This window comes from Poecilia latipinna, unplaced genomic scaffold (assembly GCF_001443285.1).
Source record: "Poecilia latipinna isolate Pla-1442-1.1 unplaced genomic scaffold, P_latipinna-1.0 Scaffold90, whole genome shotgun sequence".
NCBI lineage: Eukaryota > Metazoa > Chordata > Actinopteri > Cyprinodontiformes > Poeciliidae > Poecilia > Poecilia latipinna.
In genome coordinates this window covers 353627-379317 of record NW_015112706.1, presented here as the reverse complement: position 1 = coordinate 379317, position 25691 = coordinate 353627, and the positions used below count along the sequence as shown (strand labels likewise).

General features: G+C 37.8%; 1 protein-coding gene across 1 annotated transcript; it reads right to left on the bottom strand.

Moving 5' to 3' along the window:
- Positions 1–31: 31 nt before the first annotated feature.
- Positions 32–25691, bottom strand: inppl1b (inositol polyphosphate phosphatase-like 1b). The gene is made up of 27 exons (XM_015023870.1): positions 24271–25691; positions 21492–21555; positions 19960–20098; positions 19050–19170; positions 16334–16474; positions 15640–15727; positions 15460–15537; positions 15116–15253; positions 13938–14052; positions 13545–13645; positions 13365–13467; positions 13081–13277; positions 11216–11333; positions 11027–11123; positions 10800–10938; positions 9348–9447; positions 9159–9247; positions 8256–8337; positions 7176–7262; positions 6974–7087; positions 6806–6894; positions 6620–6707; positions 5393–5545; positions 4900–4981; positions 1841–2618; positions 1645–1760; positions 32–706 (listed from the first exon to the last, which is right to left on the bottom strand). The coding sequence occupies exons 1-27, from the start codon at positions 24405–24407 to the stop codon at positions 613–615; spliced, it is 3648 nt and encodes a 1215-aa protein (XP_014879356.1). The 5' UTR covers positions 24408–25691; the 3' UTR covers positions 32–612.

Here is a 25691-nt window from a genome sequence, read left to right as displayed (position 1 = left end):
TGAATACATGAGATGACACACATTATTGCTTGGTGGCGTTCAAGTGTTGCTTTATCAACTTTATAAACATGCGCAGTAGATGCAGCTACTGATTACGTGACTCGATAGCAACATTAGGACAGAGTAAACAGTAAAAAAGAGATGGGATGGTTTCTAGAGAGGTTTCCAGGGAGATAAAGGTGGAGTTTATGCTCTTTTGATTTATTATAACACTGATCACTGTGGCTCAATAATAGTAATGTAAAAAACAAAGTACATAGTGGAAAACGGTAAACAATGACTTCAAATGAGCTGCAGAAAATAAGAGAGTTATGATTTTATACCAATTCACAGAGGCTTTAATGTCATTATAATTCCTTCCACTTCTTGGTCAGTTATCTAAGCTCCAGATGAACAACAGATAATGTGCAATAAGTACTTCGTGCATTATGTTTCCTTCTCTGTTTTGGCACAATTAACTTTGTGTTACAGTTTTAATAGAGCAGATTAAAAGACGACTGGTGTCCAGCGAACATGACGCGTCGGATCAGAGCGAGATCTGTTCGGTTCTGAAAGTCTTTCCAGTTCAGGTTCAGAGCGGACAGTTCAGGACTTTGTAGCATCGGCTTTCTGTCAGTTCCAGTTCCTGGGAAGGTTTTCCAGGATCCTGCGCCGGTGTGAGGGGTTTGTTACACCTGCTGCACACAGATCCTCCTCTGTGATCCCACTGCACGAGACAAATAGGAGTCAAGAAATTAAAAAAAACGTCAACTTACATCCTGACTGCAACTGTGGAGTTTCTTAAATCTACAAAGGAGAACAATTTACCTATCAAAATATTACACATCTAAAACAAAATGTACCAAAAACCAAAAATGTTTTCTTTCCTGCACAGATTTCTTGTTCTTTGGCCCTGAAACAATCCACCTTCTCTCTGATCTGTTATGTGAACTAAACTTTATCTGAAGGCACTCAGAGACTGTTGTGTCTGAATTATTCCTATAAAAAAAAAGGTTCCCTCAAAATCCTTTAGGACTAAAAAATACCAGTCATTAAGAATAGAAATGTCACAAAACGGCAAAAAAATAATATGATGCAACATAATAATTTTAAGAAAAATCATTGTGGAAACTCAGTCGAAATTTAAACTAGTGTAAATGTTAAAAGAAAAAAAAGTTCTTTTGTTTTATTAAGCTTTTTAAACAATTTTTCATCTGTTTTAATGACTGTTTCACAGGCTGGCTCTCCTGTTTTATAACCATTACAGTCTTTAGTTTGTTGTGTCTTCACCCTCGGTACAAAACCTCCTCTGTGATCGTTTCCTTCCTCGGTGGAGAAACACTGAGATAACACGATGGAGAGCAAGGAGGCTGTAGGCAAACTGTCTACAGTGATTGAGAGACGTTTCTCTGACAGACACAGTAAAACCTTCCCAAGTAAAAGTTATATCCATCCATCAGTCACTTGGGAACTCTTTAATGTGTCTGAGGAATATTTGCAAGGTAAGCACCATGTTAAATTATGCATAATTTAACAGAAATTCAATAAAAAGTGATAAAATGTTGAATTAGCACCAGAAAAATTTAGGATCAAAATTTCTGAAACTAATTCCTACTCAAATGGGAGAATGGAGCTCAAGACGTGAAAAGATGCAGAATCGTTTACCTGAAGTAATCCAGATCATCCCAACCACTGAGGCTGAGTCCCAGGGTGTACTTTTGGAGACCTAAAGTACTGAGAAGCTCCTGCACAGTTTCTGGTGCACCTTTCAGGACAGACACCTGCATTCAGATTAAGTAGAAAAACTTAATTTAACAAGGAGTCATCAAACGTGGCACCACTAAACGTCTGGGTTTTTCACCTCTTTATCCCAGACGCAGCCTCTGTCCCCGTGCATGGACGGGCCGTTTCCATAACTCGCCCTCTGCCTGACTGCGGACGGGCCTCTCTCCTTTGAAGGGAAGAAGTCGACCTCGCTGAGGGACTTGGCAATCTGCAAAGCGGTGAGGGAGTTGTCTCCTGTTGGAGGTTGCTTCTCAACGATCCAGGAAACAGAGTGCTGACAATGTGTCAAAGAGGCGGGGGTGTAAGACAGAAGGGACGGGGACTTGTGGTGCATGGCGTTTCTCCTCCCTGGATGAAGCTGGTGTTTGTCTCTTATGGCATTTTTGTGTATGATTTCAGAGTGGTTGATGCACATGCTGCTTTCAGGCTGCATGGAGTCATGAACATTTAACTTCCCTTGGTATTTTTCTCTGATTTGTGAAGACTGTTCCTGGAATTGAGGGACAGCATTTCTTGAGGAAGGAGACACTGGAGACTGGCTCTGGGCTGGGAAGAGCTGATAGGACGAGTTGGTTTGGGACGGATGAAGGTCTTTGGTTAGGTTGCATTGGGACAAGATGGCTGGGATTTCGATTTCTGTGAAGTCTGATCTGTGACACGGTCTCCTGTCGAAGCCCTGCCGCCCTGAGACTTTTGGGAGCTGCAGGGCCTCGTTTCCAGACCAGATGACCTGGGGGTCCCTTCGCTGAGGAAGGGCCTCCTCCACCCTGTGTGGAACTGACACACCTTCAAAGATGAAGTAGGCAGGGTTGGTGTAGCTGCTCACTGTGGGCTTAGCAGGCACTCCCGACGGCCTACAATGAATTAAAACGTTTATCAGGTTTCACTGCAACTATTCAGAATGACTTGAATCTGAGTTAAAGTACTCAAAAAATGCAAGTTTGCATTAATCTGTGCATGCAGAGTAAATCCATCTTTTGGTAGGAAAGTTCTAAAAAAAATTACACATTTGGACATTTTTCAGCACAAGAACCAAACATTTACATCCTTCTTTTACTGCAAAAACACAAAACCTTACGGAGTATTTTTGGTCTAGTTTCTAGTGCAAATGTCTTTGAACACTTGAAATAAGACAAAACTAACTTATCGGTAATTTTTTGTCTAAATGTGAGAGCTTATTTTCAGCAAACAATTCCTTAAGATTAATAAAAATATCTTTCACTAATATATCTGTACTAGAAACTACATAAAAATACTTGATAATATTTTGTGTTTTTGCCGTCTATTTCAACCTGTTTCTTTTGTGTTTCTGTTTCTACGGTAACAGGCTGAATACCTTCAATTGTGCCATCAAATCAGAGCTTCAGTGACCATATTGCAAAATTTTTAGATTCTTAATGCATTTGTCAGAAGTTGGTAAGTTCTCTGTGGCGATGGTGAAAGCAAAAGTCTACTGCTAAGCATCTTGACTTTAGCAGGTGGTTTTCTTTAGAAACGGTTTCTTGATGGTTTCGACAACAGGAACTGAACGACCGCTTTTTAAAGAAGAAAAATGTTTCTTCTGAAACTAACCCGCTGTGCTAAAAACACACATTAAGCAACTGGAACCTAAACAAAAGCCATTTCAGTCCTGGAGATTCAGCTGTTTCCAAGATTTACTGACATTTTACATTCCTCCTAAACACAAAGGAACTGAATAAAACACCAATAAAAAGTTCCATGTACTAAAATATTAAATTGTTATGGGATTCTAGACATTTTTAGCTGCACAGTAATAAATCAAGCCCTGTTTCTAGTGGTAGCAGAATTAAATAATCAGTCAAAAGTTTGTCCGATTTATTTTCAGACTAAACGTGGACAAATCAGTAGTGATGTAACGCTACTAAACACGACTGCTAAAAAGAGAAGCTGTACAATCGCATTGTTTCCTCAGAAAGGTCTTAAAACAAAGAAGTGTTGGTAAAAAATGGTTTCATTTACAATAAAGCAGAAACTTGCATGAAAATTACAAAAATCAACTTTATCATGTTCCTGTTTCAAGTTAGAGAAACAGTGGGAACCAAACTTACTCTTAGTAACACAGGTAAGTACAATACTTTTGCACCAGGGCAGCATTGCTACTAAAGGAGCTTGTATATGAAAAACCAAGACAATAAATTAGTTTTTTCCTGTCCTTCCTGTCTTTAATGGTTTTGGACATGACATCACCTAAATAGAACCTGCATGGTGACATGAAGTAGGCTGAAAGAGGTCACAAACTAAGGAATAAATGGCAAAAATAGTGTCCAAGACGAAAATCCCTGCTGAAAAGAATGTGCTTTTGGTAAAATATTCTCTGGACTGACAATAATAAAGTGGAACCTAAGAGAATAATAATCCAAATTACATAAAGGCGGCCTAGTTAAAGTACAGACTTAAATCTGACTGAGTTATCCTTCTGCAGGTCCCTCCAATCTCTCCAGTCTTGTTTCATTAAAACACATTTTGCAACAAAGAGTGAACAAGTTGTTCAATTTTAAGGGGGAATTACATTTTCACATGTGATCAGGTTAGTTTATAAAGTGTTTTTGATCAGAAGCATTTCAGTGTGATAAAAATAAAACAAATCCAAAAAGAAGAAGAAACAGAATAATCTGCAAGGGACAAATTTGTTTTCACAGTGCATTATATGCAAGGCGGCCATATTGGAATATGAGGACAAGATTGGTACAAAACTTCCAAATTTTATTTCTTTTCATTTTTTAAATTTGGAAATGGGAAATCTGAAATTCTGAGTAAAAACAGAATTAACTTATTCATCCACTCATACAGTGCCAATAACAATATTTTAATTTCAATTTCTCTGTCCTTTCTTTCTAACATATGACATGACTCAGTAACACTGGACAATAAATGTTCTGGGTAAACTAATGTGACCTGCAAATGCAGATTTCTGCTCTTCTTTTATTGCTTACATGAAACTACAGCTGCTTTTAACATCCAGGAAACACGATACCAGCCCGTTTCAAAAAGGTTGAACTCTTAAATTACATTAAATGCAATTTGTTTCACTGCTACCATTAATTTGAACATTTGAGTATTGAAGCCTTGCTGTTCATTTACAGCATTGGCATTTAAACAACGAGACATCCATACCTAGTTACTGTGATCCGTGCTGCTGCATGAGGCACGTGTCCCCTTCCAGGACCTTTATCATCTTTCTCAAAACAGAACAAGTCTGAAAAAGCAAAGTTAACAGAAATGAAAACCTAATTCTGCAATCATCAAAACTTCTTCTAAGTCTGTGTGTTCCTTGCATGCAAAAGACTGTTTGCAGTCAAACAGCAAAGTTGTGTTTGTGTGTGTTGTGCCTGACCTGGTGGCCTAAAACCCAAATGTCCTGTTTCAGTGTGTCAGGATGCATCTGGTCAGGGCCAGTCAGTCAGGAGCCAAAAGAGGAAGCAGTCGATAGATACCAGCAAGTGTGTAAAGCCAAGCCAGGGGATCATTGAGGAACCAAATAGAGGAAGCAGTGTGAGGCTCACTGAAGAGTCGAAGAACGCAGCGACAGTGGAGATGAAGGCTTAGCGGGAAGTGATAGTGCAAGCGAGGCAAAGATTCACAACAGAAGAGTTTCAAGCTGACCCACCATAAATCTTCTTCCGCGTGCCTCGCCTGTCCTTGGGCACGTGAACTCTGACCCGTCCTCGTATGGAGCCCATCTCCTCACCGCGATGAGTCAAAAATGTCTCAAATTTCTGCGACGAGCCCATCACCGACCGCAGAGCAACACAACATTCACCTACGGAAATCATTTTAGTCAAAATCTAGCCAAAAGTGTTTTGTTTTCCCTAATGTGGACACATTTGTTGTTGGTAACCCCACATCTCATGGAAACAAAGCTTCATTTCTCCTGAAATGTTATTTGGTTACACACATTCAGCTAATGCATCCCTGTTGTAAAACAATGTATATCTATCTATGTAATATTTCAGTAAACTCCAAACTATATAAGCTCCTGGTTGTAAACTGAATATATTACAGATTGAATTATGTGTTTACCTGAGTAAGCATAAAGTGCAGTTTTTAAATGGTTATTTTATTTTTTTAAACTTCAAAAAGCTGCTAATTTATTTTTCTTCATGAGGCCAGGCTGTTTTGCATAGCTTATTTAATCATTTCAAATTATTTGTATTTACTTGAAGAAATCTGGCAGGATCAAATAAGTTTATACTTCTGCAAACATCCTTTTTAAACAAATAGTAATCTAAAATATATATTATGGTATTTGAATTGTGAACGTTTGAAATAAATAAACTAATCTATTTAACCAAGTTATCTTTGTCTAATTTATTAACGTGTTTGATGATCTGTAATGTTTAAGCCTGAGAAAATAGAAAAATAGAAATCAATAATTGGAAAAACTTAATTTTATGGCTCTAAAAACATCATCATTCAATCCTGAAACAACTTGAGCATTTTGTAGCTGTTGGCGAATGCAGAGGTCTCAATGAGAATTGTTTTTGGGATCTTTTCTTTTTCTGAGATATTTAACTGTGATGTAATTGACTTTGCAGTTCATATTTTGAAGAATGTGTTGATCTTTCTAAGAAAATATTTGAACCAAAATTGACTTTTTAAATGAAGTTTAAGCGATGAGCACTGTGTAGCTCCATTAATTATGCAGATTTATTTGTGCGGAGGCAAGTTATCTCAAAGCTGTAGGCCTTGTTCATCAAATTAAAGCATAACACTCTGAACTTACTGCTGTGATGAGAGCAAAGTGCAAAAACGGACTTATTGCTGGGGGTTTTTTGGATACAATGTTTGTGACGGCACAGATTAGCTATTTTATCAGAATGTGCTTCAGACTTACCGTAAGATTCATATCCATCGCATGACTTCACAGACAGCAGCAAGTGCTGATCCTGGAGATACTCCAGATCAGACGCGACTGGAATGAGCTTCAGCAGATCCAAACAAAAATAACGTTAGAGAAAAAAAAACTATAAATGTTTGGGTTTTTTTAACCATCTTTCAGTTGGCTGCAGCCGCTGCTGACCTTCGGGAGCTGTTTGCAGGTCCAGCCCAGTTTGAGAAACCCAGGAACATCACAGCATTGTAAATTATTCTCACTGGATCGTTGTGTCTCTGCAGGTAAATTCAGGAGTTAATTTCTGAAACTGAGCTGCACTTTGGTTTGCAGTCTCATTTTGACACCGTTCTGCACCTTCCAGGCATGAGGAATGAAACTCGATGAAGAACTTGGACTTGCTTGCAGTCTTTACTATGGTGTCAATTTCTTCCAGCTCAATAAAGGCTCTCTCCACACTGGAGCTTGAATCTGTTTAATTAAAAAACACACACACAAGAAGAACGGTTAGAGCATATTCCAGCTATTTATAATCAAAGGTTTACAGTTACAGAGGCACCTGATCTGCTGCACGGAGACGTCACTCCCACTTGGAAAGTGGCAAAAACAGGTGAATGGTCACTTGTGAAGATGTCATCAGTGCAACCTGGTAACAGCAAAAGGCGTCTTTTAGGATTATTGTTATTATTACAAAACCACCTTATATGCGTTGTGGTTGACAGCATGATAAAGTACATGAGGGCCTTGAAAGACTTTTAATATCCCTTAAATGTTTCATAATTCATGCTACAATCACAAACTTCCAGTCCGAAGAATGAGGTGTGTCTTTGAATTTGCCTCCCTTCATTCTGATGGACCTAAAGGAAAAGCCAGGGCCACCAATGACCTTCAAAATTTAAACATTCGATTAGTAGATGGAGTCCACCTGTCTGTCATTTGATCCAGCTATAAATCCAGCTGTTCTGTGAAAACCGCAGAGGTTTATTAGAGAGCAAGCCACATCATGAAGACCCCCAAACACAGGAAACAGGCCAGAATTTATCAATATGCTACAAAAACACCAAAACTTACCAAGTATTTTTGTAAAGGTTTTAGTGCAAATACTGTAGAATGCTTGAAATAAGGCAAAACTAAAACACATACCTATATCTTGCTCAAAAGTTACTTGAAAGTTCATAGCTGCACTAGAAACTAAACACTAAGTACAATATTGTATTTTTGCTGTAAAGATTTTAAAATATGTGTATAGATGCTTTTTTCCCATCTGATGGAGCTTGAGTTACTTTGAAGGGTTCGAATACTTTTGCAAGTCACCATATTTCAAAACCCAAACTTTTTTACTTTAAGAAAAATTGTGCAGAAACAGAAGTTAAGACTGAATTTGAGGAAATGACACTGCATTCGTGGACCACAGCCCAGGTTGAACATCATCCGTGCTGCTCATGCTACTTTCATTTTTACAATTTAAAAGAAATACCTGGAAGCATCTAAAACGCTTTATCATTGCTTCATAAAACCCTGCGTCCATGTCGACATTTAAGCATTTGTAAACGTTTTGCAGCTCACATTCATGTTTTACCCATCTGAAAGGTTTTTCCCAAAGTTCATTTTTCCAAGAAATCCCCCACCACATTCTCACCATATGCTGTGCAGGTGATGTGCGTTTCTGGGTAGGACTTCCACAGAATCCGGTCGCACCATGATGGAACATTAACTCGCACCTGGAGACAAAGAATGCAGAATTACAGAAACACCAACATGGCCTTCTCTGTCTTCAATGCCATACGCTTTGCAGCTTCAACGCCTTTACAGGCGAACGACGCAGAGGAGTACGTGGATGCATGTCTATTGCATTGTCTATGTGTACGTAAGCACACACACACATATATACATATACATGTATATGAGAGTGTGTGTGTCCTCTGAAGGATGCCCTCGTTCCGTTCACGACAGGCATTCCTCTTTTAGACAGAAAGTTAATTGTTAACCGGCTATTTTTAGCGATCTGAGCAGCTGCTGTCCCAGGCACTTATCCCCACAAATTCCTGAAATAGGATTAAGTTACAAATAAATGATCTTAAGAAGTATATACTTGGAACGGAGCAGTGGTGCTTCAATCGTCTGGACTCTGGCTTACTGATTCGAAGGTCAGGGATCAAGAATCACTTCTTTCAAGCTCCTGGTGTTTTGGCATTGTAGTGAGCTTTTGAAGCTTATCTGCTGCTGGGACATCTTACTGTGGCTTATCCCTGTTCTCAGATCACAGTTTCCTAATAAGTTTCAATCTGTGGATTTTGGAACTAAACTCTACACATTAAGCCATCTTTCTTGCTCACGGTACCACAGACTGCATACTATTCATCTAAATTCTTAAATAAAATAGATTTCATAGCTTTACTTTTGTAGAATAGTTCTTCTAATAGTCCTCCAAAACATTTGTTGCATCTGTTCTAGCAATCGTTACACATATTTTTATGCCTATTTATCTGTTTTATCCATCAATTTTTGTGGTGCACTTTTTATTTGACTGGGAAAAACTCACTCCTGATGTCTTGTACTTCTGCCAAAGGTAGCAGTCTCTGGAGCCTCTCTCATACCGGTAGGTGGGTGGAAATGCAATCTTCTCTTCCTCTTAATCACGAAAAACAAAAACAAAGAAATAAAAGTCAAATACTTTACATTTGTACCTAAATAAAAATGACATTTTGAATCTGTTTTGCTTGGAACTCACTGAAATTGAAAAACGCTTTCCTTCTCTGTCTTTCTCGGGTCAGCTGGTCTGCAAACATGAGCTCCTCAAATTCTCTTTTGGAAACATGTTTGAGGATGTCCTGCAGATGATACGGACCATGAAGATGCAGGATATTCCCAGTGTATATCCTGCACGTGCAGGATATCCTGCTTCCGGAGCGATTTACAAGTCGCTCCGGATTTGTAGATCCGGAGCGACTTGTAAATTCGCTCCGGATTTACAAGTTGCTTTGTAGATCCGGAGCGACTCTCATGCTCCGGATCTACAAACACAGCCAGCCTCATACATCACGCTGGCTAATCTGCGAGTGATTTTTAAATATATAAAATCTTTCTGATACTTTATTCAGATGACATAATTTATTGTGTTTCAGCTCATTTTCTTTGCTCTGTAAAATAGATGTTATTCAGTGTACCACACTTTCTTTGTTTTAGATCAAGGATAATCAAAGGTTATCATATTTTAAATGGAGAAAAGTTTGGTTTGAAAAATTCATGAAAAATTCCTTGAAACGGTCTGTCAAGTATTTAAACATCATTATCAAAGATAATTTGTGTTTAAACTCATAATGAAAGTCTTTTTTCCAAACTGAAACTTAAACTTTGGTTCCCCTTTTAGAAGAAGTTCAGACTCTATGTGAGAAAACATTTCAGCTGAAGATGACACCAGGAAAAGAATATGAAGGGTTTTTTTGGTTTTACTAGTCAGTCATGATTAACAAAACGAGGCATTTTTGTCAAAATGAAAATTAAAAGAGATGAAAAAGGCACTGTTGAAAAAACAAAACTTGGGTAAAATGAATGCAGTAAAATATAGAGAAATCCTGAAGCTCAGTTTCTTTCTGCAGGAGAACTATCGGCTTCAGGAAACGATGAACCAAAACACAGAGCTACAGCTATAGCGAAATAGGTACTTATTTTACTTTACATATTTTTATTTAATCAATAATTATTTTTGAAACAATTAGTTTTCACTTTGGCATTAAAGAAATATTTTTTATTTCTCAAAATGGTGTCAAAAAAGCCAAATTTTGTTGATAATGATTGATTGGTAAAGAGATAAAACTGTTAAAACATCTAAGCGGAATGAATATGTTTTATAGTTACTGTGTGTCTGCAGACATCAGATGTTTTTTCTGCAAAAAAAAATTACGTTTTGGGTTATTTACAAGTGCAAATAGTACAACCTTTTCTCAAAGGTATTTTACAATACATCTTTTCTCCAGAGTCAGGAAAAAAGGCCTGTAAATAGGCATCCCATATTCCCTTGAACATTTTCTTAAAAAGGATCCGAAACTGTTGGTTCAGATTCCTTTTAATGAACTGGGGGATTTTTTTATGTTTCGTCTGTTTTATTGTTTCTGCTCTATCTGGGTTTTGTTTTCTTATGTACTAGAGAATGTCAATATTTGTTGTAATAAGTCAGCCTGACCTGTACGTCCAGGTCAACCCTGTAGTTGAGGTCTCCACACCAGAAGAGATGAGTGAAACGAAGGCTGATATCAAAGGCAGAGAGATGTTTGTCACCCAGGGAAAGCAGTCTGAGGATGTCCACGAAGCTCTGATTCCTCCTGGGTGTTATAATATAGAAAAATGCATAAATAAACGACAGAAACATCAAGTGAAGTAAACTTTCTCCAAAACATTTGATTTCTGAACCTTAACACTTTGTCACTTCCAGAGGTCAGGTGGCAGTTCACAAACCCAAAAGATGTCCCATTGAAGAGGAAAGAGACTCCAACTCCTCCCTTGTTTCCTGAATCAACAAAAACAATCAAACCTGAATTTAAATGTTTCTGTTTTTTCACATTTGATTTGTGTGATGGAGAGAAAATGCACAAAGCCTACCCAGAGTGTTTCCAAGACCAGTTTTAACACTGGCTGTGTTCACATGGCTGACTCGACTCTCGTGCTCCGGATTTACAAACACAGCCAGCCTCATATTCCAGAGGGACTGCACTGCCACCTAGAGGACAAGAGTTTGCATTACAACACATTTTTCTACAAGTATAAAAAGACATACCGACTGTTTATCTGTTTTCTAAGGCTCTGTGTTTTTATGCATTCTGTGATCTTATCTTCGATGTGAGAAATATTTTTTCATAAATATTATTTTTTTATACATAAATATGTATGAAATATATTTCAACCTGATAAATGCATCTGACATCTGATATTAACATATACTGTATGAAAAAATACATAACATTTTGTTTTGGCAGAAGCTGATTCTGTTTTTGTTCCAACCAAAATTATTCTTATGTCTTAAATGCCACAAGAATGAGAGAAATGATGTATGAGGGTTTTTTTAAATGTGCCTTTTTATTAAAAATTTCCCATACATATCCTTTATATTATTTTCTCACAATATTTAGCTATTTGCCTATTTTCTGTTTATTTCTGTGCATACTTCTCACAATATTTTTTTAGGTTTGGTCCATTGTCACAGTTGGCGTAGCAGAGTCAGTGTTTTAGGCTGCCTTTATCTAACACAAACAGTGTCTTACAACGATTACTCTAAAGTATTTACTCTTTTATTGGCTGACCTTAAGCCCTTTTGAAGCTAATTTGGCAGTGGGCTTATGGTCCTTGTCTACTGTGAAGATCCTGTAATGTCATCTGTACATAAACTATCTGTACTGCATTTATACTCTTATTAGTGCCAGACTTTTTATTTCGTGAAACCTGTTTTCTATTTATTCCTGTGCACTTTATTCTATTTTATTTAGCTGCTACGGCAACTGAACAGCTAAAGTCTTATCTTGTGAAGTGCACTAGTGCCTGCTGCTGCTACAAAATGTTGTAAATACATGTTTAGATGGTGTTATAAATGTGTTTTTTTCCTCCTCATCTCATACCAGAATGGTCAAGCACTTCCATTTTAGTTTCATCAGACCGCAGGACATTTGCAGACTGTAATCTGGCTTTTTATGTTACTTCTGGTGCACTGGCTTCTTCCTCTCTGCGTGGCTTTTCAGCCCAGGACTTTTCTATGGACAATTTCTTACAAGTTTAGGATAGCATCTTCACAAAATGTTTTGTTTTTATCTTGGAGGTGCAAAGCTGGGACACAGAACCCATGTCCGCCTTGAACAGTATAAAGACATTCTCATGGTGTTTGTGTTCACAGTTGTTTACACAGATAAATCTGACATCTAGAAACGCCTTAAAATACACCTAGATTTATGATTGCATTTAGAGGGGGAGTATTTATAGATACATAGTGCCATTTTATAGAACAATCAAGTAACTATGTTACCTTCGGTTACAAAAATGCTTTATATATTAAATATGACTAAAAATAAATTTGACTTTGTAATTTAATGCCCTGAAATTGAACCTGTCTCTGTAAAAACTAATTTTCTTTCTGAAACTCCGTCTTCAGGAAGTGATCACATATTTTTGATGAGGGAATAACATTATAACATAATGAAAATCTAAAAAATAATCAGTTTTATATGTTTGATTCAAATATTGTGAGTATGTAAACTTTTGAATTGTAAAAGCTTTATTCTCTCATCAGTTTAGCAACTAACTTACCAAAAACAGAAAAAGTTTAGTTGAAAGTCATGTCAGACAGTAAGAAAAAACAAAATGTGTCCTAAAATTGGGTGGTTTTAACTGTATTCACTTCATTTGTAACCAGCTATTTAAAAAATGAAGTAGATGGCACGCTTAATACCAACTCATAAACCAGGTGTGGAGATAATTACTAGTTTGAAGTCGATTTGAGTGTAGCTGCGAAGAGTTGCTTTGATTTGCTCTGTCCACTCTCTCTCCCCCTGAGGGTTTTCCTGAGTCCCTAATGCGTAGATGTCGTGAGGAAGCAAAGCCGTCGACTCATCAGGAGTGTGTCCCAAACCACAACAGGTCACCCACGACTGCAAGGTCCGAGGAGGAGGCGAACCACCTGCAGACAAAAGAACAGGACGTTTGGCTATGACTGAGCTTTCTCTCACAAGCCAGTGAAAATCAGTGTCAGCACACAAGTGATTACCCATGTTCCAGGTGCCAACAAACACAGAGACCATATCAGGTTCATCCAGCTGAGAGTGCCTGGACTTCATCAGCAGGAGGAGCTGGCAGAACGAGTCGCATTTCTGACAGAGATGAAACGAAAACATGTAAGGGAAGCAGCTCATTTAATTGAAAGGTTAATCTTATCATCCTGCCTTACCCGAGAACTCTCAAATGTCATCTCCCGCGGTGTGCTGTGGTAGCTGTCAACAACCATTCGGATCTTGGCCGGGTGATTTTGGAACTTAACAATCTGAAGAACTGATATGTGGGGAAATATTACATATTCTGCAGAGTATTGCTAAAGAGCATCCTTCTAAAAGACTGGTACAAATATAAACGAGTCTAACAAACATGTTTATAGTTGATTTTGATTTTACTTATAAATTTACAAGTGAAAAATCGACCCTACATGGAGGTGCGCAGTAAAATCTGAGCATGTGTACTCTCCCTTTAAGCACTATTAACCATCTAATGCTAAAAATAAGCAAAGATAATGGCATATGAAATGTAAAAGAAATGCTACAAGCTCTAAAAAGAAGCATTTTCTTACTTCTGTTATGCGAGACTTTCTCGATACCAAATGAGCTCGACTTCCTGTCAAACAGCAGGACTCCTGTGTCCACATCCACAGAGACAATTTGTCTGCCGTACCTCACCATCTTCACCTGGAAACATCAGTCATCTGTCATTGTTCTTATTTTGTGTGATCCTAAAAATGATTACATTTAATTAGTGATATAACAGCTTTTTAGAGTCTCAACTCTTTTGAATGAAGCATTTCCATCAGATTGAGGTCCAGACTTTGACTGGGTCATTTTCTCACCTTGATTATTCTCTTTTTAAGACATCAAGCATACAAGTGAAACCAGAAATTTAACATACTCTATTGTAAAATGAACAAACTTCTTTCTCCACTGTCTGCCATTAAATTGGGTAAACCTTTCCAACTTTACATAATTCAAGATTACCAAAAAAATTTCTCTCTTATAAATACCAGAAAGAGAGATAAACATTTGTAGAATTTTCTGAAATTTCTATATAGACGTGGCTTTTTCCTCTCCTTTTAAGCAAGCTATATTTGCCCACTTATTTTTCCAAATTACTCAGAAATGACTGAGGCATGCAGAAACTGAGATGAACCTCTTGGGTTTTTGATTGAAAGCAGCGCAATGGGCCTCCGATATTCACGACGGTTATGGATAGCAAGCATACGCGAATAGACGAAATCAGCAAATACTTGAGAATCCCTCTAAAAATACTTTAGCTACCTATTTTAATAGTTAATACATAGCTTGATATTTATTAAAACGTACAATAGAAACCGTCTTAGCACTACCTCAGAAGCTAACATCCACACTCTTCCTGAGCTCCGGGGTACAGCCAATCAGCGCCAAGGAAAATTAATGGCGCTCCAGGATTGGCTACTATACGAACACCAGCCAATAGCGTGTAAGATAGTTTTGCGCCTAGTTTCTTCAGCTTCCAAAAACTAAATTCCCTTTCAAATAACTTAGTTTTATGGAATTTAGAGTCGCGTTTCAGAGAAAAATCTGCGAATAGTTTAACCTGCTGGTGGTTTATTACTGAGTGCACTTTCTTGAAAGAACATTGCTGCTGTTTTCCATCTGAAATCCTAACCGATTGGTAAGTTGTAGTTGTTTTGATGTAAAAAAAAATAAATAAATATGGCTAAATGTAACAAGAGGCTTCTTTTTAAGACAGATTCACCTGAAAGGAGTGGACAGACAGCTGCCTGGTGTTGTTCTTTGCAGGTGTTACAATGGTAGGTGCTGGATTAGGAGGCGGTTGGCTGGGCTGCACTGCCAGGTTGTGGTTGGTCACAGCATCTTGTAATGCTTGCAAAACCTAGATGTGGAAAAATAAACCACTGTTATACTTGCATCACAAGCAAGAAATGTTTATTCCTCTTTTGTCTAGCTGCATAATCAGATACGAACTTCATACCATCACTAAAGATGAACGATAGCTGTTGCTTTATTCCTAATAGCAATTTGTAAGCACAATGTATTGATTTCAACATTTTTTTTAGTTTATTAACTCTGTGAACACACCTTTTTCTCCAACGAAGAAAGGAGGCTGATCAAAGCTGAGATTTTACACAACAAGCTGTCAATCTCCTTCTCTGGACCCTTGTTCCCAAAACACAAGATAAAAGCCATGATGAGTTTGTGTATGACTCCGCAAACTACAGTGATACGTTTCCAAGTGCAGTTCATGGTTTATTTTGGTACCTGTGCCTTGCTAGGAGTTAAAGAGCAGCTGGGATGGTCGAAGACTTTAGCCAAGGTTTCCAGACTCGAAAGAGTAAGATCAATCTCACTGTAAAAGCAATAAAGGCATATCTTAATCTTATTGTCATCATTCAACATATAAAATTCAATCAAAACTGTAATGAAAATTAGCTAATATACAAAGTTTGAATATCTCTTGACTTTTTACAGATTTTGTCATGTTACAGTAAAAAATGTTTAATATAATTGGCATTTTATGTGACAGACCAATAGAAAGTAGAGCTTAATTGTGAAGTGGAAGGAAAAACACATTTGAAAAATAAAGTAAATGGCTCTTCACCTAAAATTATCTGGAGAAGTATTAATCAGAAAAGCTACTAAGCGGCCAATAGTATCTGGAGAGGAAATGCAGATAGTCAAAGTCCAGACCTAAATCAAACTGATTTGCAAAATCTTCAGTCTGCAAAGCTGGTATAGACAAATCCCAGAACACTTCCAGCTGAATTTGAATCAAAAGTTGGTTTTAATAAGTGCTGACCAGGGGAGATGAATACAAATATGTTTTTTCTTACATTCTGAAAACCAAGTAATATTTTCCTTCTACTTCACACTATCGAATAAAATCCATATAAAATTAACTTGTTTTTGTTAAAAACAAAAATCTTTCAAACTGCATCCATTGTTTGTTGCTAACCTGTTGAGGCCTTGGCAGGCTGTAGCCAAAGTGCGCTTGAGGTGATATAAAGTTGTTCCCCCTTTATGCACATTCTCGATGTCCAGGGGCAAATCACTGAAGAGGTAGTCATTGAGCAGGCCGATCACTTCACCTGCAATACTGTGAAAAACATAAAATAAAACACAGATAACATTAGTGACCCCCATTGTTTTGGTCCCCTGACTATTACTGCTGCTGGAGTGGAAGTTAGATGTTGCCGGAGCAGAGAAAGAAAAACACTTTCTGAAACTTGTGGGTAGTTAAGCAGAACAGCGCTGTTTATTAATAGGACCTGAACAGTCACTTGGAACAGGCCACTAAAGCTGCTATGCTTGATTGCCAGCAGGTGCAGGCATCTATAAAAACTGATAAAAGTAAAACAGAATGCTGTGCAAGCTAACTTCCTTCTATAATGTGATTCGAGTAAAATTTTAATGATTTGGTGAGAAGGAAGTGAAACTGCTTTTAAGTTCTAGGGTTTATTGTACTCATTTGAAGTTTACAAATGTTGGTTTATAAAATAATGACTTAGTGGAAATCTGTCATGTGGTTTTGTGCACTTTATTTTAGATTTTAACAAGGCTAGAACATTTATATAACTGAAATTATATACATATATATATCCATTTTTTTTCACTACCTGACATTAAATCAGACTAAACGTTTGCTGTGTTAGTTAATTTAAAATTAATATAAATTATTTCTAGTTGATTATCTTTGTTAGTCATTCTCAAAGTTATAACATTACTATACCATAATGTTATACCAGAAGTTAATATTGCGGCTTTGTAAGCTGCTGATGGGTTAATTCACAACATTTGAGTTAATTTGCGGTACAACTTTAGATCTAAACCTCAAAACACATTGCTTTGCGGCGCGATCCCATGGGAAAAAAAAAAAAAAACAAACAAAACAATGTCAGTATAAGAATAGTTCTGTAAAGACATGGACTGAAAGCTAATCACTGATAAAGAAGCTGTTTCTCCTGAAGCAACACAAAAAACCAAGAGTTCAGTTTGCAAAATGCACACAGGGTCAAAGACCATCACTACAGCTGTGAAGTATGGTGGTGGCAGCATCATGGTGTGGAGGTGTTTTGCTGCAACAAAGTCAGTGTTTTGGAGTATTTATCAGAAAGTCCTTAAAAAAAAGCATGTGTGAGCAATCAGGCTTCAAATTTGACTAAGTTACAGTGGTTCTGTCAGGAGAAATGGGCCAGAATCCCAGCAAACTATTTAAAGGAAACTTAAAAAATTTACTGAAATCAAGTGGGGGGAAAATAAACTAAGGTTACATATATTTTTTAAACAGTGTGTGCTTATTTTTTGTCATAATTTTTATTTAAATTATTTATTGAGTTAAAAAAAAATTCAGTGAAAAAGAAATCTACATGAATCTAAAATTATATTTGTTCTGTTTTACTTTAACAAGATTTTACTTTACTCCCATCGTCACACATTATGAGTAGATCATCAAAAACTGACTCATGGCCGTGAGCTTTGAGTTGTTTTCCGTTCTGTTTTCATGGTGACTCTTTATCTGACCATTCAGTGGTCTAGTTGGCTGTAAATGTAATCCATCGATGCAGAAACGTTAATAGGTCGGGGTTTGTGGTTGTGCTCTCAGCTAAAGACAGATTCAATACAAACAATGTGGGGAAGCCATGAGTGCTCATTTAGAAAAGTATGTCAGCACCACTGTGACCTATTTTATATATCACCTATTTAGGGACTTTTTTGGTATATCCTATGACATTCTGGAGAAAAATCAGCTTTATTGGGATCAAAGTCTGGTACTTTGTGCCTTTCCCCAATGGGCAGACATGTCACTCAAGAGCCCATATCCTTTTGTTTAGTGTATTTAGCAAGGTAACACTTACACAGAACAGAGTTTCTAATATCATTAGTAGTGAATCTTGCAGTCTTATAGTGTTTAAGCCATTTTTCCTAGACATCATTGGCCGAGGTTAATCAAGCCTTGGTGTGTGTACCATACCCAATTGGTTTTATCTATTAGTTAAAAGTACTTTCAGACAGAAGTATTAGTGGTCACCAAATATAAACTAATTAATCAGAAGAAGTTAAATCCTACAAGTTGATTTTAAAAGGGATTGTCCAGGAAGTGCAAGGTTGTAGAAGGAACTTAAGGAGTGCAGTATTGTTGTTTTTGCAGCAAAAAGTCATGGGTTCAAATCTCAACTTGGAGTTTATGCATTTTTTCCTTGTGCATGAATGAGTTCTCACCGGCTACCCCGGCTTCCTCTCAGCCCAAACATATAACTTTTAGCTTAACAGTAGTAAAAATACTTCTAAATGTACTTTTTTTTTGTCAAAAAAGTTACTCAAGTAAATGTAACTGGTTACTACACAACTAATAGTAACTAGTTAGCTGTTCCTGGACTTCTCTTCTGCAAATGTCTCTTTCATGTGATTTAATTTTATACTCTGTCACTGGGGCTTTATAGCTTCCATAATATGTTCTGATGCCATTTGTTTTCGTAATGATGGGTTTTTCATAGACGAAAAATGGGGAAAAATAAGAAACTGAAATATATTTCAGCTGTTAGGTTAATTAGTTTTTCTATATTGACTTTAGGTATGAGTGTGTGCATGGTTGTTTAAAATGAATGGAAGTGTATACAAAGTTTTAATATGGTTAAGAATACAAACTTCATCTTAGGTCAGAAATGATTTACTTAGACGTGTTCATCTCGAGCAGCTTCTCCAGGAACAAGGCATGAGTGGCTGGTTTGGTTGGTGTTCCCACGAGTGACACTGTGTTGACCGGGGCTTGGACTGGAGACGGCTTCTCATCGTCTGTGTATAAATATGAAAGATAAATTTAACTGAATATTGTTAGAAGAATTTAAAAAAATGTTTAATTCTGAATAAAAATACAGAGGCAACATGCAAAAGTATCCACACTAGTTTCACTTTTTCACATCCATCCATCTCTGGAACATTCAATTTCAAAATCTGAGGATTTTTTTTGTGACAGACCAACACAAAGTGACACATTACTGGGAAGTGGAGGGATAATTATGCATGGTTTTATTATAAATAAAATCTAAACAGTGGCATTAATTTGAATTCAGCCATCTTTATACTCATAACACTCAACAAGATCCAGTATGCTGCAAAACAACATATAAATCATATCAAGTATTTTTGGTCTAGTTTCTAGTACAAATAAAATACCACAAGATTTTTTTTCCCATGTTATAAGTGAAATGATCTTCCAGCGGAAATACCACTTTTCATCAATATTAAGGAATTATTTACTCAAATGAAGCTCCTATATCTTGCTGAAAAGTTACTTATACAGTAAGTTAGTTTTGTCTTATTTCAAGTGCAATATTATAGTTGCAAGAGAAACTCTACCAAAATGATTTGTGTTTTTGCAGTGTGTTTTTAGTAAATGGCGTACAAGTGGAAAAACAGCATCATTAACACAAAAACCAAGAAACACAGCAAAAAGATCAGGGATAAGGTCATGAAGATTTAGACGTCTTACAGAGCATTTGCAGTTTGAAATTTCAGAAACTGTGGATTTAAGAAACAGCTTAAGTCCAAGATGTTTTTAAATGATGACAGCTTGTGACCCACCTGAGCTCTCATCCCCTGTGTCTGTGTCATGAGGAACAGCGTAGAGAAGAGGGATGACTAGGCCTTTGTGGGGCTGCTGGTATCCCAACACCAAGTCCTCCAGTGTCCGAAAACAGTTCACCTGCACGCCTTGTGTTGTCTGCATACAGACACAACAGATTTATTGCACGTACTATAAACATATTACATTGTCTTTTATGCATCTGAAAACTGGAAACTGCACACAAGCTTTCATTAAGTTTACAGTAAATAGCAGCAAAGCGTACTGTTACAGTTTTAGATAAGTCACTTTCATTTTTTTTTTTTAAATAAATGGCATAAAATGACAGGAAACACACACAAGTGATAAGGGGTGATAAGTGGTGACATCATTGGTTGTTAATTGAGCATGTAAAAAAAGCTGTCTAAAAATAAATGCCTATCTCTGAGAAACATTAAAGAGTTCTCACAGCAACCAAACTTCCCTTTAATCAAATTTGATACATTAAAAGAGACAGAAAATAAGATTACATGCTCACACAGCTACCGTTCACATGGCCCAGCTTAGCGTGGTACTGCAGAGCGAACAGCTCCTTCCTGTGCCTTCTATTTATATATTTTTTTTCACTTTCATTTTGTGGTGAGAGAAACCAGTTTTTTGGCTTTGGCTGCTTGATCCTTCTGCCAAAAACCCTTTAAATAGTATTTTTTTTTTTTAAACCACAAATATCTCTTGAAAAGTCATTTAAAAGAAATGAATAGCATACGAGGCAGCGCCCCCAAAAATATCTCCTCGTCCTTCTTGGAAAAACAAAAAAGGGCGAGCATGCGACTTGTGAGTTAGTGGAGCAAATCCAGTCTGGGGGAAAACACATACTGGAGGTTTGTACCGATGGCAGTGGAAAAAACAACTGAAATAGCAACAGAGCTAAATGTCCTCATTGGAAAGAGGAGAAGTTTTCCAAGTCAAAGCCTTAAAAGCTGCTGCCAGATAATTAGCATTAAACTGCTCTTTCAAAAACTGTGAAAGAAAAAGATTATATATGTATTTATGTTCACTTTATGTGCTCCTGTTGCTTGTTTTAGATTTCAATAAACTAGTTCACACCTTTTCAAACAGCCTCACATCCCTTTAGATTCAATTGCAGACTCCTCCGTAGATGTGTGCAGCAAACAAACAAACAAACAAACACACACACCCGTTGGTCAGTGAATTAGTGAGTGGGTAGGATTCTCCGAGACATGACAACAATTTCTCCTCTGTGCTTCTGGGCTCATTCTGCAAGCATCCAGCCACATGGCAGGGATGCCATTCAAACAACAAAGTGGCTGCAGAGTCTGCAGAGAGGAGAAACACAAACACGCTCCTGTTCTCGGTGCAACGTGGAATAACAAACCATTGTCCGATGTTTTCTAACTCCATCTGACCAGAGGGGTTTCTGTCTAGCTGTTCAAACTGTATCAAGGCTTCAGGCATCTTGTGTGGTTTTCTTTTTTACTAGTGTTTGTTTGCGAAAGCTCTATTTTTTTTAGCAAGGCAGTGATATTTTTACCTGAACTGCCAGAAGACCATCCGGGTCAGGAAGAATACGATACGTGTGAACGTGACATTGAAACCTGTTTGGAAGACAAAAAGCAGCGTTATCAACAAAAAGCAAACACTCAAAGAAAAAATGAGTCTGGCATTCATTAGGTAGTAGTGTGACCTCAACTTTATGTGACTAACCAACGCAAAGTAGCTCTTGATTGTCAATTGGAAGAGTATCTTTTCCATCATGACCTTAAATAAAAATCCAGTGCAACCAGTATGTAGTTTAACACTATTCTGTGAAAGCCTCAGATCTTTATTAGAGAGCAGCATTTATCTTCAACAGGATGTTGAAGTTTAAGGAACACAGCAGGTCAGGGAGGAAGTCATGGGGAAGTTTAAACAAATTTTATATCCTTTAAACATACGTATAATAAGTAAACTTTTTGGTCTAGATGCCTTATATAGCTTTCCGATTAAATATTATTCACCAAAAAATGTTCTCAGCTAAAAGTAGCAATTTTTCAACATGTTTTTACTCAAGTAAAAGTAAAAAGTAGCTGTCTAAGGAAATACTCAAATGATAAAAAAAAGTAAATGTGTTTATTTAAGGATCCTCTTTCTGGGGATCCACACCAAACATTACAATAAAAATCCTTTGCAAACATTATAAAAAAAGACATAATGGTATTCCTTAAAACACAAACAAAATTAAAAATGCAAATCAACTAGTTCAACAACAAAACCAGTCTCTTACTAAACGTTAGAAAAAGACTCCTTAAGTAATGAGCAACTATTCAATCATAACTGATTTAATATTTTGGAAATGACTGAAATGACCAGTTATTATGAATCAAAAGCGGCTTGAAGCAGTTTTAGCCTTGATTGAAAGGAACTCAGTGTTTTGGCGGTTTTGCAGTTTTCTGAAAGTTTGTTTCAGATTAGTGGAACATGGAAAACTGTAAAAGAAAATCCTGGATAAGCTTGAGCTACTTCTGCTCCCCCAACCCCACAATAACAAGGGGGTGAAGTGACTCACTTCACCCCCTTATGTTGTGTTTGCTTATGTTAGAGACATAAGCAAACACAACTGCAACTGGAATTGCTTCAAATCTGGTGTAAAGAAGCAATGACTCAGGAGAGCTGATTGCAAATAAACATTCACCTTTTCATATTTTTATCTGTTTTATAAACACATTTAAATCCATTTATCCTTTTTCGTCTGCTTCATAATTAAGAAAAAGTTTGTGGCCACTTAAAATCTAGACTACATTGAACTTTTGTTTGTAACTTGACTGAATGCAACACAGATCTAGGAGCACCGATGTGTACGGAGTTGTGAAAAACAGATTTTTTTTTTTCTGGTATGCTGCAGATACTCAAAAAACATTAAAAAATCTGATGGTTTTATTTTCCACAGGAAAAAAAAACTGCGCAGTCATTTTAACCATATGTGAAAATACATTTGTCTCCTTAACCTGTCAGCTAGTTGTGCCACGTTTGGTGAAAAGAAATGTCAGTAAGTGTTTGTGATAACTGCGAAAGAGTTTTTCATGTCACTGTGGAGTTTGACCAAGTCTTTCTGCAGAATTGTGTCAAATTAGTCACAATGGAGTTTTTTCATAGCATAAATGGCATGGTAAAGTTGAGACTCTTTTTTTTATAGTTAAATCAAGAACTCTGACTGAGGAGAGTGATGAAACTGCTTTAAATGTTACTCTGTTTTTCTTTTCTATCTTGTGGATGATTCTTTGCTCTTGGAGTCATTTAGAGACTCACATCTGTCCTCTGTTTTCTCCGCTTGTTGAAAAACGTCTCATTGCCTTAGAAAAGGCTTAGTGCCTCTATCCAGACTGATTCATGTCAGAGACATCGTTTCTCATCTGTACTTGACTGTATTTAGCACTTTTTGAAAATTTATCGCCTACTTCATCAGCTGGATTCTATTCTAGTGATTTGTTGGTTAGCAGAAATCAACTTCAGGTGAGGTTAAAGTTAACTCTACAAAAACAATGATTGAAATGAATCATAACTCAGGTTGGTAAGCAAGCTTTTTGTCAAAATAAATGAAATCACCATTTGAAATATGCATTTTTGTATGATATCACATTTGTTCTGAACATTTGATCTGAAAGATTTAAGCGTGAAAATAGGGGACAGATGTTAACATTTTCTAACAAATGTGTTATGCAGTTTTGCAGGACAGTGACTTGTAATAATTTAACGTGAAAACAGAGGAAAATGTCACGTTTAGCAGCCAGAACATAAGAATAAAGTTTGACAAATGTAAATTATAGCTGCAGTGGTGGAGGACATTAGAAGAGAGGATGATATACCAAGAAAAGAATGAAAGGAAAGAGGCTGCGCTGGAAGCAGCCAGGCTCAGCTCTCAGGAATGTTTCTGGCTTCAGCCCGATGAAGCAGGCAGCGTAGTGTGGTTGCCGGAGCTCCAGCCCACTTTTAGGGGCCCAAGAATTGAAAAGGGGGGTTAAATAGGGGAAACAAGTAGTCATACGTTTGGGTTTGATTTGCTGAAGTTAATGGCTCAGGACAGAACCGTCTGACTTGATGACTTCTTTGGAGCCCGGTGGCAAAAGATGATGGACATGTTACATTAAATTTACAAATATGCATATTTCCACATAAACTACATTGAGTAAAATTTAGTTTTTTTTTTTTTTTTTTTTTTACAAAGTTGGACAATTAGATATGAGTTTCCATAAACTAGACTTTCTTTATGAGTTTATTATAACAGTTTCGAACAGACTGTGTGTCGGACCCGTTAAGCGTGTGTTTATACTCACAGCAGGCACAATGCATAGGCTCCTGGCACTGACTCACTGTCTCTCACCAGGTAGCTGCCATCCCTCCCCGCCCGCGCCAGCAAGTCCTCCGCTCTCACACGGCTGATGTCACGATGGTACCATGATGCTGAAGCCATGGCGATCGATGAGGAGAGAAATGCTCAGGAGAATAATCCACATGAGGTTATGAACGCCGCCGCAGAGGTTGCATTTCCAGCTGCCTTAGGCTTGCAGAGATTTCATCGCACCAGAGGTCTCTCTTGCAAGTCAGCAGCATCAGAAAACCGCTGTGGTCTGCTTGAGTATTTAAAGCCTCCCCATGATTGTAGCACTTCCTGGGTCCTTCCTGGTTGCTTCTGGGTCACCCATCCTGTTGGTCTGAAGGAAGCAGATGTGAAAAAATTAAATCTCCAGGTTATTCCGCTCCAACACGCCCTCCACTTCTCAGCGAAAGCTGCAGTCCTCCATCCTGGTAGTGTCCTTCTCTACAAAGCCCCAGTTTCTGATTTAAGTTGTGAGCTGCTCCACCCAGGTGTGTGTATGCGTCGTGTGTTGATCCAACAAACACAGACCATCACAGTTGAGCAAGGAAGAGAAGAAGTCTGAATGAAGCAGCCACTCCTGAAGCGGTGACGTTGCCTCGAGCTAAACCACAAACACAAGCCCTCCTTCTTGTCCCAAAACAAAAGCCCTGCATGCAAACAACTGGAAAAGAAGAACTAAGAATGGCAAAACAAACAAATTAAGCTGCACACACGCCACCCACACACACATCCACCAGATGGAAGTCAGTCAGCATTAAAACCAGACAGAAACCAGACTAATTCAAATGACTTCCCAGCTCTGCTGCCATATAAGGGAAAAGAAACTCCCTCGCTATACGTTCAGCTGATGGCTGCAGTCTCCTCTGCACAAGTCCTGGTTCCATTAAGAGTGAGTCTGGAAGGTTGTGGGCTGGTCCAGGGGTCTGACTTTCAGAGCTGCTGCGAGGAGAGTCCTTTCCGAAGTGGTGTGGTCTTCTTCAGGCTGCTGTCAGAGCAGAGGGTGGGAGCAGAGACACAGAGGACGACCCTGTTAAAGCGCAGGACAGACAGAGGAAGTGACTCGACATTCCAGATGGCAGGCAGAGCCAGGAGCATTCTTGTGAGGGGCTCAGCTACACCATCAGCGCGTGAAACAGCAAACTACTTCCTTCTTCTGCCTCCTGTCTGTTTTCTGCCCCTTCCTGACTCTTTGCTATTGTTTGCAAAGGAAAACACTGCTTTCCTCAGACAAGTCCTCTCACGTCTGGTCGGACCTTAGCTTATAAACGCCTTTATCCTCTGACAATACACCATCTTTCTTCAAATTCAATCTTTTTTCTTTTTGTCGCCCTCCCTTTCTTTCTGCTGTTGCTCAGTCTTTCCCTCTCAGCAAACACC

Bases quoted from the DNA above. Each gene is read 5' to 3' on its own strand.
- inppl1b (XM_015023870.1), bottom strand. From the start codon at position 24,407: ATGGCTTCAGCATCATGGTACCATCGTGACATCAGCCGTGTGAGAGCG. The intron at 21,556-24,270 runs GTGAGTATAAAC...TCTTCCAAACAG, and splicing joins GCCTATGCATTGTGCCTGCT to GTTTCAATGTCACGTTCACA. The intron at 6,708-6,805 runs GTCAGCAGCGGC...GATCTGCTGAAG, and splicing joins CCTGCAAACAGCTCCCGAAG to CTCATTCCAGTCGCGTCTGA.